The following is a 19835-nucleotide window of genomic DNA, read 5'->3' as shown; positions in this document are numbered from 1 at the left end:
TATCTAGTCTCACACACTGTACTACATTTTTGGAACAGAATTTTGTATTTATTATTAACGATGACATCTAATAGATATTTTGTTGTTTTATGTTGTTTCTGACTTCATTGTTAAGATGTTTTTGTGTGCAGGGATATGTGTGGCAGACCCTCTGGATGTGCGTGTATCTCAAGCTCTAAGTATAGATGTTCCTCTTCCTTACTCCATGGTGCGCGGGGAGCAGATTGAGCTCAAAGGCTCAGTCTACAATAGGAATGAAGTAGACACAACGGTATGATGATTTTTAAATTCAGTTACCAATTGAAGTAAAAAAAAAATGACCTGACTGGTTACTAAATCTGATTCTGGAGTGTCCACATTAAAGATGACTGAGATAAAGTGTCAGAATAGAAAAATTCTATTGGGCCCATGATTTCATGAGAAATGAAAACAATTGTACTGACTACTTAAATTAAAGTTGTTCACACTCAGTACATACAGTTCACATTTGGAATACAGATTTTTGTAAAGCAAAAATAATCAGAATATATACAAGTACCACACTGTTCACTCAGTTTAGCTATAAGCTTTCACTGTGAAATAATAATGTGAATTTCACAATGGCTTTAACTCACATCTCTGTCTTTCACTTTTATTTCTCTCTCTCTCTCTCTCTCTCTCTCTCTCTCTCTCTCTCTCTCTCCCTCTCTCTCTCTCTCTTTTTCAATGGACAGTATAGTGTAACTCTTAAGGCATCGGCTGGTGTGTGTGTTTTTCGGGGAACTCTGTGGACAGGTGATGGTGACCCACATGAAAACAAGGGGAAAATCAGGGCTCAGTCAGTGGCCCTGGTCAGATTCTACATCATGGCATTAGAGTTGGGCACTCATGAGCTCACATTCACCCTCTCAACAAGATCAGCCACTGACACAGTGGTCAAGAAACTCAGAGTAGTGGTAAGAGAGAATGAAATGTTCATCATTGTTTAAAACAATTCAAATATCAGGTCTGCACTCATATTACAACTATTAAAAGTCATATGGCACCTTGTCTCACACAGTTACAACTACTGCCTTACAGCCATTTAAGTACAAACCCATTCCCAAAAAAGTTGAGACAATGAACACAATGTAAATGATAATGCATTGATGTGCAAATCATTTAAATCCTATATTTGAATGGGAAAAAATGTACAGAAGCAACCTCAAATTATTTTTTTATTTTATGCCAGCAACAATTTACAAATAGTTTAAGACCAAAAGCCTAGTAAAATTATGGATGTCTACAAAATATTTTATGTGTTCAAATATGTTTTAAATCTCTCAATTGTCATATTCAGACAAATTAATTTTTTAGGTAGTTTTGTTGAATAAAATGATAATTGTCACACAATAGTTACCATGAAAAAAGAGCAGAAGAATTATGTTTCTTACACACACACATAGAAAAACAACAACAAAAGAAAATTAAAACTTATTTGTAAACCCAATAAATTAGGTTAATTATTAACAGGTCAATGACACGATTTGAATAATGTTACAGAACTGAAAATCTGCATACATTTCAACATTTGAAATAGTGTCTTTGTAATGTACCCTTCTGTGAAGGACTGGGCAAACAGAGAAACAATTCAAGAGTCGCATCTTTCAATGTAAAATAAAAAAGAGCCTAGGGATTCATAGTCTACAGTACACAATGTCATTGAAGGTTTCATATAATCTGGAGAAACATCTATAGGAAAGGCACAAACCAATAATAGCTGGCTGTAATCTTCAGGCCCTCAGGTGACACTGCATTAGAAAATGATAAAATTTAAACTTAAAATTATTTAATGACTACCCAAAATGTTGAACAGCTGAAATCCTATGTAAACATTTCACTTTCAAATCTACAGCAATTGGTTTCCTCCATTGCCCAATATGTTTATGTTGCTAAAGAATGTGTTGTTAAAGAAACAGTGAGGTAAATATGCCCCATCCCAACTTTTTTGTAATGTGTTGCTGGCATCACATCCAAAATAAAAATTAACTTTTATACATGTGGTAATATATCTACGAGCAAATTAAACAGAACCTAAATGGCTGACTTAATTCTCCTGGCATTTTTGCAGCCTGAGGGTGTTAGAAAGGAAATTAGGATTGGAGGAAGACTTGATCCCCAGGGTGTCTATGGTAAGAAATTTACACTGTGAGTTTACTGTTTATGGACAACAGTTACCAAATATATATATATCTGTTGGCTTTTATAAAAACACTTATTTTCCACCAGGTAAATCTACAAATCGTGTTGAGCTCAGAAACTCCCTTCCACTAAACCTTGTGCCCAAGTCAACTGTGGATCGCTTGCTTACAGTAAATGGTATGTTTAAGACGTAATATTGTACTATGTAGCGATGAATTCTACAAATGGACAGAGTTTAGAATATTTGGCCGTTTGATTGCAGTCGGTGGTTAGAGTGATATAAGTGTGAGGTTTACCACTGGCATTGTGCCCTTCTGTTCAGGTGAAATTCTGGGAGAGTTGCTGTCCATCGTCACTGATCCAAAGGGTATAATGCAGCTGATTAACTTGCCCAGAGGTTCTGCAGAGGTGGAACTGCTTGGACTTCTCCCAGTCTTCTATGTGTATGATTACATGGAGACATCTGAACAGTGGGGGCAGCTAGAAACAGCTGTCAGCAGCATTGGTCTGAAAAGAAAGCTGAGAGAAGGTATTCCATTACATTAGGCTTGAGTAGAAAAGACTAGATTGGGCATTGTTAGAGCAGACTAGAATAGAATTCAAAGAGGTCATATATTGAATATGGTGCAAATATACATTTTATAAGCGATAGTATATAGAAAGCATTATACTTTATCTGTTACATTATAAATTGTCTGTTTTCCTAATGGATGAAGCAACACTATTATGATTGCAACATTTATGTATAGAGAAGGACTGTTCAACCCTAGTCCTGAAAGCCTACAAAACCAGACCTTATTGTTGAGCCTTGCAGAGGTGTTCTGGGTGTAATTAAGTGAAAACGGACAAAGGGAGGTGCGTACCTTATGATTCCTGAGAAGGGACATCAACACTGTGGTTGCTGGTAGGAAGAGAGTGGGCTGAGCCCTATGTGAGGCTGTAATGTATTGGCATAAGAGACTGTACATTTAGCCAGAGTATAATTACAGTCAGATTCAGTCATAGCAGTTACATTACATTGCTTGTAATGTTGTTAACTACTTTGATGAGGTGGATCCATGTTTATATTAGATTTGGAATTAATCTCTGAAGTTTTTGTAGATACCAGGAACTTTGCTGAAAATTCTTTTTAAGGAAAAAAATTCTAAGTGGTGTTTTCAAAATTAAATTTTTGCCAAAGTTATTGTACTGTATTTATGTTGTAAGTGCAATTCAAACAAGTCTGGTTTATTGTGGAACATGTTTCATTATTAAGAATGAATTGAAATGCATTTGCATAGTTGCTTCTCCTAGGTCTTACCAGCATCATGTCATTTAAATCCGAACGGGAGCACAGTTTCAGTTTATGGAAGGACAAGGAACCCAGCACCTGGTGAGTTAACTGAAATGAACAAGATTCAAACGGTCAAAGCATTGTTTTAGAAATGTAGGTAATATAATTATATTCACACAGATGGCTATCCTATGATTCTCTTTATAAAAAAAAAACAATAAAAATGTTTTTAACTGAATTCCTGTCTAGGCTGACTGCCCTTGTGGTGAAGACTCTGGGTCAAATTGACAGATATATCACTGTGGATCACGATGTACTGTCCAGCACAGTGCGCTGGCTAATAACCAAGTGTCAGAATGCAGACGGTTCCTTCAGTGAGATATCTAACTACAAGCCAAGAAAACTCATGGTATACTCACTCAATATCAGCATCCTAGTCATGACTCTTATTTAATGTATTTGAGAAAGATTTGTAGTTCCACTTTATCTACTTTATCTATAGACTATGAATAAGACATAATGCAGTTTTGTGTGATAGTTTGGTTTTCCTAATTCTCAAGGGTGCGGGGGCAGATGTCACTGAGCAAGCAGTCTACATTACATCATTTGTGGTAATTGGAATCAAAAGTGCCTTAACAGTCCCCAAGTCTAATTTACAGGTAAGAATAGCAGGTCCATACTCTTAAATGCATTTTTAGTCATGTTAAATTTAGTAGTTCAATTCACAATGAGGTAATTGTTGATGCTTCTTTCCAGATATATCAAGATGCAGTGGTGAAGGCTGTGCAGTACTTGTCTTTACACGTGCTAAGGCTGAAAAGTTTATATGTGAGAGCCATAGCATCATATGCCATGACCCTCGTTGATGAAAACAATTGGCATGCAATAAAGTTGTATGAAAACCTTAAAAAAGAGGCCAAAGTTAAAGGTGAAATTTTGCTTCTTATTACGTCATCCAAAGCGCACCACACCACAAAGGACTACACTTAAATCTATAATTTAAACTTTACTACAAACTAATTTACAGAGAAGTTGGAACCAAAGATCTGTGATATGTTAATCTTGAATTGTATTTAAATTACATATATACAAAGAACATTTTCCAATGTTCTGGCTTACCACACTTCACTGCATGTTTTAAATTAAAATATAATACAATGGAAGGGCAGCAACGGTGGTGCAACAGGTAGTGTCACTGTCACACAGCTTCAGGGGTTGGGGTTCGAGTCCCACTCTGGGTGTCTTTCTGTGAGGAGTGTGGTGTGTACTCCATGTGTTCGCGTGGGTTTCCTTTGGGTCCTCCGGTTTCCTCCCACAGTCCAAAAACACACATGGACAGGTGGATTGGCGACTCAAAAGTGTCCGTAGGTGTGAGTGGGTGATGCCCTGTGAAGGACTGGCACCCCCTCCAGGGTGTGTTGCACCCAGTGATTCCAGGTAGGCTCTGGACCCACCACAAGAACACACAAATAAAAGTCAGAGTTCCTAGAATATTCAAATTCCTATACTAAAATATTCCACAATAAAATTTAATGTCAAAAAGGAGCTCACTACTGGGCCCAAGCCCATTTCAGATGTTCCAAATGACAGTGGAAATGTGTGCTATGAGTTTGTTTCAGCTTGTTTTTGGGGAAAAATGTTTTTTGTGCCAAAACAAAAGGAGCCATCCAGACTTTTATCAGTGAAAGTTGCAAAAGCCAGCATTTGTCATAATATGAGGGGAGCATCATTTCCCATTGCATGAGTGACTTGCATATGTAAAAATTATCATTGATTTAAAGGCATATATTTTGACTGTAGAGATACAAATGCTGCTAGGTGATATTTTTTGCTGTGAAGTCCATGGTTATTTCAGCAAGACAAGGCCAGGCCTTTTTGTGCATGTTCTACAGATCAGCCTTTATAATATTTCATGAAGAGAAAAATAAGACATTATGGCATTTCATAAAAAGAACCATCAAACAACAGTTTAGCTCAGTTTAGTTTTTTAGCTTTCATTGCATTTTACAAACAAACATACGTACAAATAAATAATCCCAGCTTTTCTGGAAACGTCTGTATATAAACAAGTACTGATTCGCAGCCCAGTATGGATAAGTTCCTAATTGTGAGTCAGTATGTTATATTTAGTGCTCTTTGTGAGCACTGTCTAACCATGAATGAGTGAGTGATTATGTATTTTTGGGAGAAATTCTATATTATGATTTTTCTTGATTTGTAATTTTTTGTTTTTATGTTTAATGTTCTGCTTAGGAAACCCAGCTGTTGTTCGATTCTGGCAAGAGAAGGATGCCCCTCAGGATCCACTGAAGCCAAACAAGGCCACAGCAATGTCAGTGGAGACCACCGTCTACATTCTGCTCACCACTATTCTCAGAGGGGAAGCAGGATATGCCATGCCTATTGTCAATTGGCTGACTCAGGATCAGAGATATGGAGGAGGATTCTTCTCTACTCAGGTATGCAGGCACACACATCCAATGTTGTTTTTTTCTGTTATCTCTTTTTTTTATTCTGTGGGGTCCACTTTGTTTGTTTGTGCTTTTATATATTAAACAAGACTAGTGCTCTGAGCACTAGTCAAGCCTAGTTTTGCCGGACCACCATTAGCCATTGTCACAGAGGTGCTTCTGGTATTTCAAAAACAAGAACGCCCAAAATACATACCCTTGTCATTGGAAGGTCTGGAGAAGTTTTGGTGCTTCATATCAGTTTATCATATCAGTTTTTTTATTTGTTTACAATAAAATTAACTAATAACAAACTATAGAAATAGTTTATCTTGTCAGTTGCTGACAGTGTATATATGATAAAGGAATGCCTGTCGGTTTCTGACCGCAGTGTTGTAAACTTGTCCTCTGTTGGTTTTAAAGTGAAGAGAGGAGACCAGTCCGGATTTAATACTGTTTACTGAGTGCTCTGGTTCCAGGATGAAGTCTGATGGTCTCAGACTGTCTCTCAGACTGATCTAACGGTCTGTGAGAGGCATATATCTTTATACCACATTTTGCAATGTTACACATGGATTGATCATTATCTAAGCAGAATCTAAAAACAGGATGAACTGTCATAACACATCACTGTCGTAAAACAAGCCATAGGCCATAAACATCATCTGAGTTCCAGGGGCACTGTCGTAAAATTAACCATGTTTGTCGAACAAGCTGAGTTTATCAGATGAGGTAAGATCAGGGAACGTGTGATCTCCAAACCAGTCCAAATGTCAAGAGAAATGGTAGTAAAGTTGGCTTGCGGTTAGCGATTCAGTTGTAAAGTCACGTACATCTACAAACACTGGTGCGTTTTGCTGTTCCTGATTTGTGAATTCTCATGACGTGGCATTCCACGCCGTAATCCGCCTAAGTTACACACCAGCATTTAATTTTCTAAAGCTTCTTATTTTGTCAGTCAGTGGCTTGTATACCACAAGAAAGAAAAATGTAAAATAAACACGATTTTTCATTTTGGCATATGATGTTCAGTACAAATGACATCCAAATTCCATGAAACTTTCTTTGAGTTTGTACTCAATCTGTGAAAACTTTCACAAACACAATTCGGTGTATTTTAATGTGCTTTACACTTCTATTCATGCTTTCATGTGTCACAATACAGTACTTCAACATTTTGGGCAAATATTTAGCATTAATTCATATAATGTTCATAACTGGCCATGTACTGATATTAAAGCTGATTTGTGAAATCTGATTTGTGAAATAATACACAAAGGTCTGTCAGCACTTTATTAATATTTGTGGCACTAAAAGTATAGTTTGAAATGTTTGACTATGACATATTTACACTAACAATAGAGATGAAAATTAACATGTTTTTGGCATTTTTGGTTGGTGTGTTTGGATGATTTATATGGTTGTATACACATTTCTATGTGTAGTAACAGATTTTGGGCAAATGCAGAGCATTAGTTCATATTGCTTTCTTAATTGGTCATGTATTGAGCTAAAATCTGAGAGAAATTCATTTATCTGATTTGTGAAATATTTCACAAATATGCTTTGGTCTATCAGCCCTTCATTTATGTTTGTGGCATTAAAAAAAGATGATTATATGGAGGTTTTAAATGTGAAATGTTATTTTCACTAAAAATGGAATGAGCAGGTAGTGTCGCAGTCACACAGCTCCAGGGGCCTGGAGGTTGTGGGTTCGATTCCTGCTCCAGGTGACTGTCTGTGAGGAGTTGGTGTGTTCTCCCAGTGTCTGCATGGGTTTCCTCCGGGTGCTCTGGTTTCCTCCCCCAGTCCAAAAACACATGTTGGTAGATGGATTGGCGACTCAAAAGTGTCCGTAGGTGTGAGTGAATGTGTCTGTGTTGCCCTGTGAAGGACTGGCGCCCCCTCCAGGGTGTTTACCTGCCTTGCGCCCAATGATTCCAGGTAGGCTTTGGACCCACCGCGACCCTGAACTGGAGACCCTGAACTGGTTACAGACAATGAATGAATGAATTAAAGTTTTTAGGCATTATTTGATTTGAGAAAACTTTCACAAACAAAGGTTGGTGAATCGCTAACTGCAAGCCAACTTTGCTGTGTTTATTTACCGTTAATACCAACTGAAGCACTGTGTTGAGATTACATTAAAGCAACTCGTTTACCAGAAAGCAGCAAAATTTAAGTTTTTAATGATGGAACTAGAACTAGACTTTATTACTGACTTACATTTCTATAAGGGTCTGACAGATAAAACAGTGCTGTATAAACTCACAGCCCCATTTATTTTGAGTAACACCTCGTTCTGGTGTTCTGGTTTAATATTCTGGAGATTTTGCCTGTTTTTGTGTAAAGTTGAATAAAAAGCTGTGCAGATGTAAATAACTTGTCAGAAAGTCAGTAACTGTGAGATGTATCCATGTATCTGTCTTATAGGGACAGACAAGATGACTTTCTGTTTGCTAAATATATAGTAGAAAACAAAAGGTTGGGTCACAGAAACATTCTCAAAACGTAAAGTAGAGAATATGATAAATATTACCTCAGAAACTTAACACATTTCTGTTTGAGGCTCCAGTAAAACACTTGGCTGCACAGCGATGGATGGTGGACCTACAGCGCTAAAGCGGCGCGAGCTTGTCCCAGTTCAGCTCTCAACCCCTTGAATACTTCAACCCTCAAAAACACCCTTCAAAAAAGTGAAAATTTTAATGAAGGATTTAGGACTTATAGCAAGAAATGGGATGGGAAAAAGCCTGCAGGTAGCAAAATGCGATTTTTATATCGCATTTTTAGCGATTTAAAAATCGCTAGATGCATTTTTTAGGTCCCAAAAATAGTACTTGTCCAGGAAAGAGGACGTTTGGTCACCCCTGAACAGTTCCAAATTTAGTTCATGAACTGGAATATGAAATATGGCTGAATGGTGCCACCTTAAATATTCTCTGTGAAATACAGCTGATTTATTCAACAGTTCCTACTCCTATGCAGTCAGTCAGTCCGCGTAAATGCCTCTTCTATCCCGGCAGGTGGTCTGGCAAAAACAGTCATGAAAGTGTAATTAACCTCTCATTATTCAGAATCAATAATTAATTTAAAATCATTCATATAGTTTCAACTTGAATAGTTACCACATAGACTGATGAGTGAATAGGATATTTTATAACTATAATAATGTTTACATAATACTTAATTTATTTATTTATATTTTTTGAAAAGTTGACAATTTAATTTTTTCATTCATGAGCTCTTTCAAAAAGTGTTCCATGAAAATAGTTCTACAAAAGTATAAAAGGGGAAAAAAGAATCTGCTAGTCTGCATTTAAACCACCTGATGCTTGCTCTTTGCTACAGATATATAAACAAGATCCTGCATGCAGACATTTTTAAATGAAGTTATTGCATGTGTGTGAAAACTAGCTTCATTATCTTTAACAATTCTGAAATCTTTTATCATGTTCTCAGGATGCTGTTTTAACACTAGAGGCAATGATCAAGTACAGAATCATGGGTAAGAAAGCCTCACTAGAAATGGAAGTTGATGTGTCCTACAGAAGGGAAGGCACAATTGGCCGTGTTAGTTTGTCCCAAAATAAGCCTATTGGGAAACCTATAGAAGTAAGATGTTCTTTCTGCTAAATCAGCAACAAGTAAACATTCAAATGTATTTGCTTGAAAAAAAAAAAACACAACTATACTTTTTTTACACTGAAAAGGTACTTTATGCTGATGATGTCATACTGAAAACAGCATTCTCTACTGGAGTGTCATTTGCTAATGTAAGTGGGTTTTATGTAATAATTATCTAATTGCCTTTCATACAAAACCATTGTTTGAAAACGTTTCTATGCTTTTCATTTCACAGTTAAAAACGGTTTACTATGAAATGATACAGAGCGACGATGACTGCCACTTTGATTTATCCATAGACGTTCACCCCCGTAACCCAGCATCCAAAGGTAAATGGATATATTGAATACGTTTAGCAATTTTTCTTTCATAACAGATGCAGTTTAATGAAAAGGCTGTCTTTGGTTTTCCCAGAACCAATGCAGCTTTCACCAAGGATTGTTGCTTGTGCCAAGTAAGTACAAAGCTGTATATTCCACACAACACTATATTCTATAGTTTTTAATACACAGTAATGATGCTAACACCAGCAGTATTTGTCTCACAGATATAAACCACAGGAAAATGAGGTAGAGACAGAGGCAGGACACACAGTTATGGAAATTAAATTACCCACTGGTGTGAATCCAGTTATAGATGACCTGAAAAGGGTAAGACACTCTCTTAGTGTGTGTCCATGGTGGTGCTAGTGGTGCTAGTCTAGAAAAATATAGAATGTGGAAAAAAAAATCTAACTAATCTCTATACACTTTGCAGTTTAGGGATGGACTTGAGAGCCGTATCTCTGACTTTGAAATAAATGGTGACCTCCTTATTCTCCAACTAGACTCAGTATGTATAATGCCGTTAAATTTATTTTCATCATCATTATTATTGAGTACCAGTAGTATTAGTGATATATATTTCTTTCAATAACTTTTCAAATTGACCAAAATACTGATGTGTAACTTATGAAATGCCTCGTTTTTGTCTTGTAGGTTCCTTCAGAGGAGTTCTACTGCGTGGGTTTCCGAATTCAAGAGGTGTTTCAAACTGGCATGAACAGTGCTTCAGTGTTCAAAGTATATGAATTTCATGATCCAGGTACAGTATTTCCACAAAGCCTGCACTGGTTATTGCTGTGCATACCTATACTACAAGATATATATATATACTACACTATACTAATATATGCTATTAATTCATGCATTAATATTTGACATTGCAGACATTCTTCAAAACTGGGATCTTTTAAAACAGTACTGATCTATAAACATTTGCAAACAATAAACTAACGTAATTTCATTCCTTATGTAACATATCTTCAAATGTTCCCCGAAATTATACATTATACGTATAGACTATGGGTCGCGAATAGGTAGACCATGGCCCGGGTCCGGACACAAACACTGTACAATTTTAATTTTTTTTTTGAACAGAGTGTTTGTTTAAGTGGTGTTACTCTTCTAGTCATTGCGGTTTAGGTTTAGCCTCCAGGAAAATTCTTATGCTGTGTTCAAGTGATGTTGGAAACTGGGAAATGCCAGTTTTCTGACTTGTAAATTGCACCCAAATGCCGGACAAAGTTGTTTTTACCACTGGTAAACTCAGGATTCTAGACGATACACAAGTTTGAGATATGACATATAGCGTGACCCAGGGGCACTGCTAGGAATCTTGGGCCCCATGAAAGATTACAATTTTGCCTCCAGGATAATGTGTGGTAGTGGCAGTGAATTTTTCAATCATAATCTAACTTAATTCAAGTCTGCTTTTGGCTGACTCCAACCATTTCTATTGTCCTTTATATCTTGATCCCACCTACTTACATGCAGCATACCTTACTTTACTGTAAATGTCAGTATGAATGTATAACTGATTCTGTATTATACACATTATGGATACTTCATACTCCAGGATACTCCAGGGCCCTCCGGCAAACATCATCAGTAATCAAGATTTCAAAAACCAGTTATTAGAACCAGCACCATGTAGGCTAATATTTTATCTTACGTATTAGCCTAATATCACATAAGTTCAGCTAGCTCTGCGCAGACCTTCCACTTAACATTCCTCTGATCTCCCATGGCAATAAAGGTGGTGTATTTAAATAAAATGACACTGCATTGCTTATTCATTCATTTATTCATTATCTGTAACCGCTTATACAGTTCAGGGTCGCGGTAGTTCTGGAGTCTATCTGGAATACTATACAGCTTATTGTAAATTGTTATCTTAATTATCCAACCAGGTTAATTCGAAATATATGTATCAAATTTTGATAACCTGACTTCATAGTTCACCTCACCACCACCATCAGTCCTGCTTAGCTACAGCTCAAGTGTGTACCGGTCTAGTGGTAGCACCCATGTTAGAACAACTGACAGCTGAGCATTCCCGGGGCATACACATTTCACGTGTCCTGCTCTGCCAGAATCAGACTGTACCATTCAGTAAAAAGAGAGGGGTGAAATGACAATATGATAAATAATTCGAGAAAATGTTATAGCAAATCACAACCATGTCTAATTTACTTATTTTAAAAGATGAAATTATGTTTTATTTTAAAGGCCTACACAAGGCAATACTATTAAAATAATATTATTAGCCCTCGAAGGCCCCCTGTCAGTGCCAGACCCTTAGAATCATCCTAACTTTTCCCTCCATGGTGGTGCCCCTGGCATGACATTTTCTCTCTTCCCATTGAGAAAATAGTAAATGCTATTGTGAGTACCCAAATACAGCATAATCACATGCGTTTCTGCATATCACATGTGAGGCTACTCAGCCAATAAGGTCTGTGCATTATGATGTGTGCTAATGACACACACAGGGCAGGGCTCCAGACACTACTGTCCTGGGGCCAGTAAAAATATCCAGAGGGATGTAATCTTTGTGTGACTGTTGTGTGAGGTAAAACCAGAAAATGTAATAAGAAAGGAATGATTACGGTTGAAATTCTCATAATGCTGAACATGGATTCTGTTTATGGATAAAGTCCCATCCTTCAGCATAAAGAGCCAATCAGCTTGCTGTTAACGTATAAAATTCAAAAGCATTGTTTTATTTGCAAATTTATTTGAAATGAGAAATTGACATTTTATTTAAAAGATATGTTATTTATAATTATTCATAAATCTTGCTGAAATATATTGAAATGTAATTGAAGGTGTAATTTGATTTGACATTCACTTGTTAACTACAATAAAATAATGCTATAGTTATAAGCCCATTTAATCTACAGGATATGACACTGATCATAATGCAAGTTATACATTATGTTCCGAAACTTGACTTGAGAAAAATTTCTCTAACTAGACCTTAATGAATTTTAATTAATCACCCCTGCTAGATAATAGACTATGCACTTTCAGTGCCACAATAAAACCTTTTTTAAAAGAATACCAGAATACTGCTCTTGGTGTTAATGCCTTAGTCCAATACAGGAAATTTATTTAAGATTTATGCTGTATTTATGTATTTTTCTTGGTTTCTATAGACAATCAATGTACCAAGTTTTACTACACACAGAGCCGTAGACTTCTCAGACTCTGTAATGATGACCAATGTCAGTGCATGGCAGGTAAGCCTCATTAGGATTGTTTCAAACTTTGAACAAACCATTGATTAAGATTTTGGAGCTTATCAGTTTAAGACAAAACTCAGTCTCAGATTTGCAGCCATGTATACTATCAAAAAATTACAACTCCATAATACCTAATGTAATTTATTTTGATGCATAGTTATCTTATACAAACCGGATTCCAAAAAAGTTGGGACACTAAACAAATTGTGAATAAAAACTGAATGCTATTATGTGGAGATGGCAAATGTCAATATCTTATTTGTAATAGAACATAGATGACAGATCAAAAGTTTAATCTGAGTAATTGTAACATTTTAAATGAAAAATATGTTGATTCAAAATTTCACAGTGTCAACAAATCCCAAAAAAGTTGGGACAAGTAGCAATAAGTGGCTGGAAAAAGGAAATTGAGCATATAACGAACAGCTGGAAGACCAATTAACACTAATTAGGTCAATTGACAACATGACTGGGTATAAAAAGAGCTTCTCAGAGTGTCAGTGTCTCTCTGAAGCCAAGATGGTAAGAGGATCACCAATTCCACCATTGTTGCGCAGAAAGACAGTGCAGCAATACCAGAATGGTGTTACCCAGCATAAAATAGCAAAGACTTTTAAGTTATCATCATCAACCGTGCATAACATCATCAAAAGATTCAGAGAATCTGGAACAATTCCTGTGTGTAAGGGTCAAGGCTGTAAAACTCCACTGGATGCTCGTGATCTCCGGGCCCTTAAACGTCACTGCACCTCAAACAGGAATGCCACTGTTAAGGAAATAACAGAATGGGCCATCCACCGTGCCATCCGCCGTTGCCAGCTGAAACTCTACAGTGCAAAGAGGAAGCCATTTCTAAGCAAGCTCCACAAGCTCAGACATTTGCACTGGGCCAGGGGTCTTTTCAAATGGAGTGTGGCAAAATGGAAGACTTTTCTGTGGTCAGATGAGTCACGATTTGAAGTTCTTTATGGAACATTGGGATACCATGTCATCCGGATCAGAGAGGACAAGGATAACCCAAGTTGTTATCAACGCTCTGTTCAGAAGCCTGCATCACTGATGGTATGGGGTTGCATGAGTGCCTGTGGCATGGGCAGCTTGCATGTCTGGAAAGGCACCATTAATGCAGAGAACTATGTTCAGGTTCTAGAACAACATATGCTCCCATCTAGACGTCATCTCTTTCAGGGAAAACCCTGTATTTTTCAACAAGATAATGCCAGACCACATTCTGCAGCAATCACAACATTATGGCTACGTAGGAGAAGGATCCGGGTACTGAAATGGCCAGCCTGCAGTCCAGATCTTTCACTTATAGAGAACATTTGCCACATCATAAAGAGGAAGGTGCGACAAAGAAGGCCCAAGACGATTGAACAGTTAAAGGCCTGTATTGGACATGAATGGGAGAGCATTCCTATTTGTAAACTTGAGAAACTGGTCTCCTCTGTCCCCAGACGTCTGTTGAGTGTTGTAAGAAGAAGGGGGGATACCACACAGTGGTAAAAAATGGCCTCGTCCCAACTTTTTTGGGATTTGTTGACGCCATGAAATTTTGAATCAACATATTTTTCCCTTAAAATGTTACATTTATTCAGATTAAACTTTTGATCTATCATCTATGTTCTATTACGAATAAAATATTGACATTTGGATCTCCATATCATTACATTCAGTTTTTATTCACATATGAAATTTCATTTGGGTGTGGGAATACATGAGTCAATTGATAAAAAATATATACATTTAATGTATAACCAAAAAAGAAATACCAAGGTTACATGTTGTCATGTCCAGCAATAAACCCTTTTGATAAAAAGATAATTACAATGTATAGGTACATGTTTTTTTTTTTTCATTTTTGCTATCATTAATTGTTCATTTTTGGATTCTGCAGCGGAATGTTGCAGTTTAAAGACCAGCACTGATGATACAATCACTATTAAACAAAGAAAACAGGATATTTGCAGAGACAGCATTAAATATGGTAAGAAATTGAGTCTATGAAATTATATATATAATAAATATTTTATATTTTAGATTCATTTGAAGAACTTCTAATTAAAACTGATATATTTCCCTCAGGTTTTAAGGTGAAAATTACATCAACGACAGCAGAAGGGGATTTCCTCACATACACAGCAATTGTTGAGCAAACACTTAAAAAAGGTTGTTACATTGTTTTACTACATTATGAGATATCACTGTGTGATAGAAAAACACCAGTGTGCAATTAGAACATATAGTGTCATTGATATGAAGCACTGAATTTGCAGCTGTTCCTAAACTTTAGTATGTGAGTGATTGAGTTACAAGCCAGTTCCATAAGTTGCTTTGGATCAAATAAAAGACTAACTGAAACTGACTCATACCCAAATTCCAACTCAACTTTTTGTCCACAGGATCAGAAGACATTAAAACAGGCTCAGAGATTGGTTTTGTGAAAAAGGCAACTTGTAGCTCTGTAAATCTGGAGATTGGAAAGCAGTATCTGATTATGGGTGCAGAGATGATGCAGCTTCGTGTTGACCGCAGTTACAAGTGAGTTCATGAAATGTACATATTATTATGAAGAGGAAAAAACATTTAAATTGGAACATATATTTTTTTTCAGAGATGTATATAGAAACATATAATAGCATTATTTATTGTTGTAATCATTTTTCATCCTGTTTTATAAGGTATAAATTTCCTCTGGATTCCCAAGCCACTGTGGAGTGGTGGCCATCTGAATCAGATTGCTTTGGAAGCCCCTGCAGAAAATATGTTGATGTTTTAAATGACTTTGTGTTAGATTTCATTTTAGATGGATGTGATGGTGCATAAATAGTATCACTTTACAGAAAAGCTTTCTGCATTATTTGCTGCATTAATACTGGATTTTTACAGAGTTTAATTTGGTGTATATTTGCCATTCCTGAGGGGTATTCAACAAAGCAGAATTTATCATTCAGCCAGTCAACAGAAGCCTCTGGAATATGGGGAATATTCCTGTTGGGCAGTCCTCAACCTATGGTTTAAGTTATCTAGCTAACTCATCCCCATATCACTGATTAGGCATGCCTGGTGTTTTTGAACAACATTATAAATTAAATGAAATCCTGACTCAGTTGCAATATGTATTTACAAAGGAAATTAAAAATTTAATAGATTTATGTGTTTTTTGGTTATACTTGTGACAATAAAATTCATAGAAAAAGAAGACATATCCTGTGACAAAAGATTTACCTACTAAAACATCTGTGCCTGTTGAAACAAATTTAAACAGTGACAATTGCAACCTTCAAGAAAAAATATGAAAGACATATTCACAGTTACTGCTCATGTCCTATTATATGTGTCATGTATTATAACACATCACATTTTTGAAGATTTCAGTGTTATTTATAAGGTTTGTAAATTTGCACAGACCCATATGTGAACCCACTGTTCAGTTTGGTTTCTTTTATTTTGATGTGTAAGGTATTTAGAAGATGGTCTTATACAGAGCAATTTACAAAAAGGGCTTTGTTATTTAAAGAGAGAATATTTGAAAACCACTGAAATGCATACAGCTGGATAAAGGAAACTGCTATATAAAAATATAGAAATGCCAAGTGAGATCCCAAGCAACATTTGGTGCTGATGTGAGAGAAACACAATAGTGCAATACAAAACATTTCAGTAACTGCAGAAGTGATGAGTCTTCAGTCTACTTTTGACAACACTGAAGGACTCTGGCTGTTCATACAGCCAATGAAAGTTTGTTTCACCATCTGAGAGGCAGGACAAAGTCTTGATGCCTGTCTTCATAGAATATGAATGGTTCCAACAGAATCTGATAACATTTTAAATTACAGCCCACTAATTTCTGGGTACGTACAGAGTAAGTACATGTAAAGCTGTAAGATAAAATAAGTACTGAGTAAGTAAAAGGTTGATACTAGAAATATGTTGTTATTACTCGGTATCTTACAAACATTTTTCAAATAAGGCAAGCTGTAAGTACAGTGTAAGTACCTGTTAAGTAAGGTGTAAGATAAAGTACAGAGCAAGTAAAAGATAAAATACTAGAAATATGTGTTTATTACTGGGTATTGTGCAAACATTTAAAAAAATAAGGCACATAACTACGTTCTGGATCCATTGTAATTCTAAGCATAATTATAGATTATAAAATTTAATTAAAAATGATTATTACTGTGCCCTGTGAAGGACTGGCGTCCCCTCCAGGGTGTATTCCCGCCTTGCGCCCAATGATTCCAGGTAGGCTCTGGACCCCCCGCGACCCTAAATTGGATAAGCGGTTACAGATAATGGATGGATGGATGGATGGATTATTACTGTAATTTTTAAAAATAAGGAATGCAGCTACAATTTTGAATTCACTGTATTTCTGAATGTAATTATAGATCCTCTAAAATTATTTACAGTGCACCAGAGAAGGACATGGTCTTTTACAGAGAAGGACATGGTCAACTACTTTCATTACAGGCACTAGCAGATTTTCATTGTGCTTTGTACTCATTGGGTTCAGGACATGATTTACCACAGTAATCATCATCACATTCTAAGGAGAGATTTTACACTGTTTTGCCTATATGTATTGAGGCATTAAATGTACATAGCTGACTAATGATAAATGGGTGTTTCTCTTCTGCTCACATGGGTATGGCAGGGAATATGCATCTGTGTTGTTTTCCACTTTAAATTACAGCCTGCAAATTACAAGTATGGAGTAAGTAAATGTTAAGTAGGGCATAACAAAAAATAAGTACAGAGTAAGTAAACTATATGTATGCAATTACTACTGGGTATTTTACAGAAATGTTTGCAAATAATTTAAACAGTAAGTACCTGTTAAGTAAGACATAAGATAAAGTAAGTAAATAGTATTAAAGGGTTTAATAATAGAGTAGTTCTTAAAAACATTTTACATAGACAAATAGTAAGTACCTCTTAGGTGTATAAAATAAGTACAGTTAAGGGTATGACAGTAGATGTATACCAGAGGCGATTGCTCTAAGACTGCAAGGGAAGCTCATCTTCCCTTAAAATGTCAATAGTGAAGTGCAGCGAAACAAGACGAGTCATTGGATAAATGCTGGGCTTTGTCCCGCCCATCGGACGCTCAGCGTCTCTGGGGGTCTATGGGGTAGTGGGCTGGCCTCGGCTGGCTCGGACGCTCAGCTTCTGCACGATGATTGGATGATCTGTCTGAGGCTGAATACCTTTTTGATTGACAGCGAAATGAGCAAATCAGCGATCATTTGGTGTAAAGATCCGTGGGAGCATTACATTTTCATTCTGTTCTGAGTTGAACCGGAGACTTTCTTAATCCTCTTAGCGGCATTTTCTTTGTTAAAAACGACTAGTGACAAATCGAGCTTCTATTTCTGGTGGTTTTTTGTAGCTGCTTGTGTTTGGAGACTGACTTCTATCACTCTTTCTGACTTCTATCGCAGTTTATAGCGGGTGGTGCTGAGCCCCTCCACCGTCACAAAGCACTCACAGGCGGACACACTTCACATGGGCCAAGGCCGTTTAAGCAGCCTAGCTCTGCTGGCCATTGAGAGGACACTAGTCAAGTCCCTGGAAAAGACGCCTTGTTGGTACGACAGGGTCACAGATCATTTTCTTGAAAAGGACCGGAGGGTAGAATTTATGTATAAATAAACCGACACGTTTTATGATGTAGGCCGAAATTGAGCTTCCCCTCCTTGAAAGACCAGCATCCGCCACTGATTTATACATTTATTACCAGGTATATTACAAATATTTTACCAATAAGGCATGTAACTACAATTCCGAATCTACTGAAATTCACACTTGAAAAGGTAATCGTTAAGAAACCTTAAAACAACGTCTGCTATTCAGTAAGTTAATGTTCTTGGCACTCTGTATAGATCAGCTGTGTAAGAGTGAAGGAGCGACTCAGAACTGAAGAGCTGTATATGATTCCTGAATGAATCAATTGTTCCTACACAGAGGATCTGCAGTGGTCATGTGACCAAAGCCTCTTTTAGGAGTGAATCTGATCCGGGATCTGCCATGATTCAGACGAACAAAGTGAGCATGTGAAGCGTTAGGATAATTGAACGAGTTTTCTCAGTCTGGGTGTTTTCTGACACTGGTGGGATATAATTCATTAAAATATATAGCTTTAACACACTGCAAGTCCTTATTATTATAGTTTGTTATTATCTTTAAGCAATATGCAACCTTATCTACGTCCAGTGAATAATGCTAGACTAAAGAGATGTTTTTTAATGATTAAACATGCTAGTTAACATGCTACAACTGTGATATATTTGACAATTTTTTGCTGTACAAAGTTTATAGCAGAGTAAATTAAAAGTAGATGGGTGTACGATTGAAATGCTCAAAGTAAACAAAATGAGTTAGGCACTACAGGCAACCATTTAGGAAAGGTTGCAGGCAATGGTAGGCCTGTTTTGCTAGGCCTGAATTGAGCTGTGATGTAGTGATGTGTCGGTCGCGAACGAACCGGTTCAAAGAGCCGGCTCTTGTAAGTGAACGATGAGAGCCGGTTCCCGTCTAAGACCGAGCCATTTTTTCTAAGGTTTGTCATATTATGGAATCAGATTTGTGCCAAAAAGAATCGCACAAAAAAATTCATCTCAAACTTAAAACTTATAATTTTCAAACAAAATATTCAGCTCTGACCTTTGTGCTCCATGGTTTTAGTGCGTGCTCTCTGAGTTCTGCGCGTGCTCTCTGAGTTTTGTGCGCCAGCTGCACGAGTTTTGTGCGCGAGCTC

General features: G+C 36.8%; 1 protein-coding gene and 1 long non-coding RNA gene across 4 annotated transcripts in view; one reads left to right on the top strand and one right to left on the bottom strand.

Annotated features, from left to right (window-relative positions):
* The window catches only part of LOC136676785 (complement C5-like), a 31395-nt gene extending 13757 nt beyond the window's left edge, over window positions 1-17638 (top strand). For both annotated transcript variants that reach the window (XM_066654005.1, XM_066654004.1), the window contains exons 21-42: window positions 132-271; window positions 714-935; window positions 2090-2150; window positions 2248-2337; window positions 2483-2689; window positions 3454-3532; window positions 3683-3842; window positions 3994-4092; window positions 4190-4361; window positions 5687-5892; window positions 9346-9498; window positions 9597-9659; window positions 9746-9839; window positions 9925-9964; window positions 10058-10160; window positions 10267-10341; window positions 10488-10593; window positions 12989-13072; window positions 14973-15062; window positions 15161-15244; window positions 15478-15616; window positions 15757-17638. In XM_066654005.1, the coding sequence (XP_066510102.1) occupies window positions 132-271; window positions 714-935; window positions 2090-2150; window positions 2248-2337; window positions 2483-2689; window positions 3454-3532; window positions 3683-3842; window positions 3994-4092; window positions 4190-4361; window positions 5687-5892; window positions 9346-9498; window positions 9597-9659; window positions 9746-9839; window positions 9925-9964; window positions 10058-10160; window positions 10267-10341; window positions 10488-10593; window positions 12989-13072; window positions 14973-15062; window positions 15161-15244; window positions 15478-15616; window positions 15757-15901 (2612 nt within the window). In that variant the 3' untranslated portion in view covers window positions 15902-17638. The remainder of the gene's footprint in view (window positions 1-131; window positions 272-713; window positions 936-2089; window positions 2151-2247; window positions 2338-2482; window positions 2690-3453; window positions 3533-3682; window positions 3843-3993; window positions 4093-4189; window positions 4362-5686; window positions 5893-9345; window positions 9499-9596; window positions 9660-9745; window positions 9840-9924; window positions 9965-10057; window positions 10161-10266; window positions 10342-10487; window positions 10594-12988; window positions 13073-14972; window positions 15063-15160; window positions 15245-15477; window positions 15617-15756) is intronic.
* LOC136676787 (uncharacterized) lies at window positions 1501-19835 on the bottom strand. Of its 2 annotated transcripts, XR_010796317.1 has the most exons (5): window positions 19742-19835; window positions 3461-3541; window positions 3024-3097; window positions 2457-2679; window positions 1501-1769 (listed from the first exon to the last, which is right to left on the bottom strand). It is a non-coding gene; the product is annotated as an uncharacterized lncRNA (long non-coding RNA). The 2 variants fall into 2 exon arrangements; XR_010796318.1 differs by lacking the exon at window positions 3024-3097.

The sequence above is a fragment of the Hoplias malabaricus genome, chromosome X2 (genome assembly GCF_029633855.1).
Source record: "Hoplias malabaricus isolate fHopMal1 chromosome X2, fHopMal1.hap1, whole genome shotgun sequence".
In the NCBI taxonomy this organism is placed as follows: Eukaryota; Metazoa; Chordata; class Actinopteri; order Characiformes; family Erythrinidae; genus Hoplias; species Hoplias malabaricus.
The sequence above is the reverse complement of the archived record's forward strand: the minus strand, read 5'-3'. Positions and strand labels throughout refer to the sequence as shown.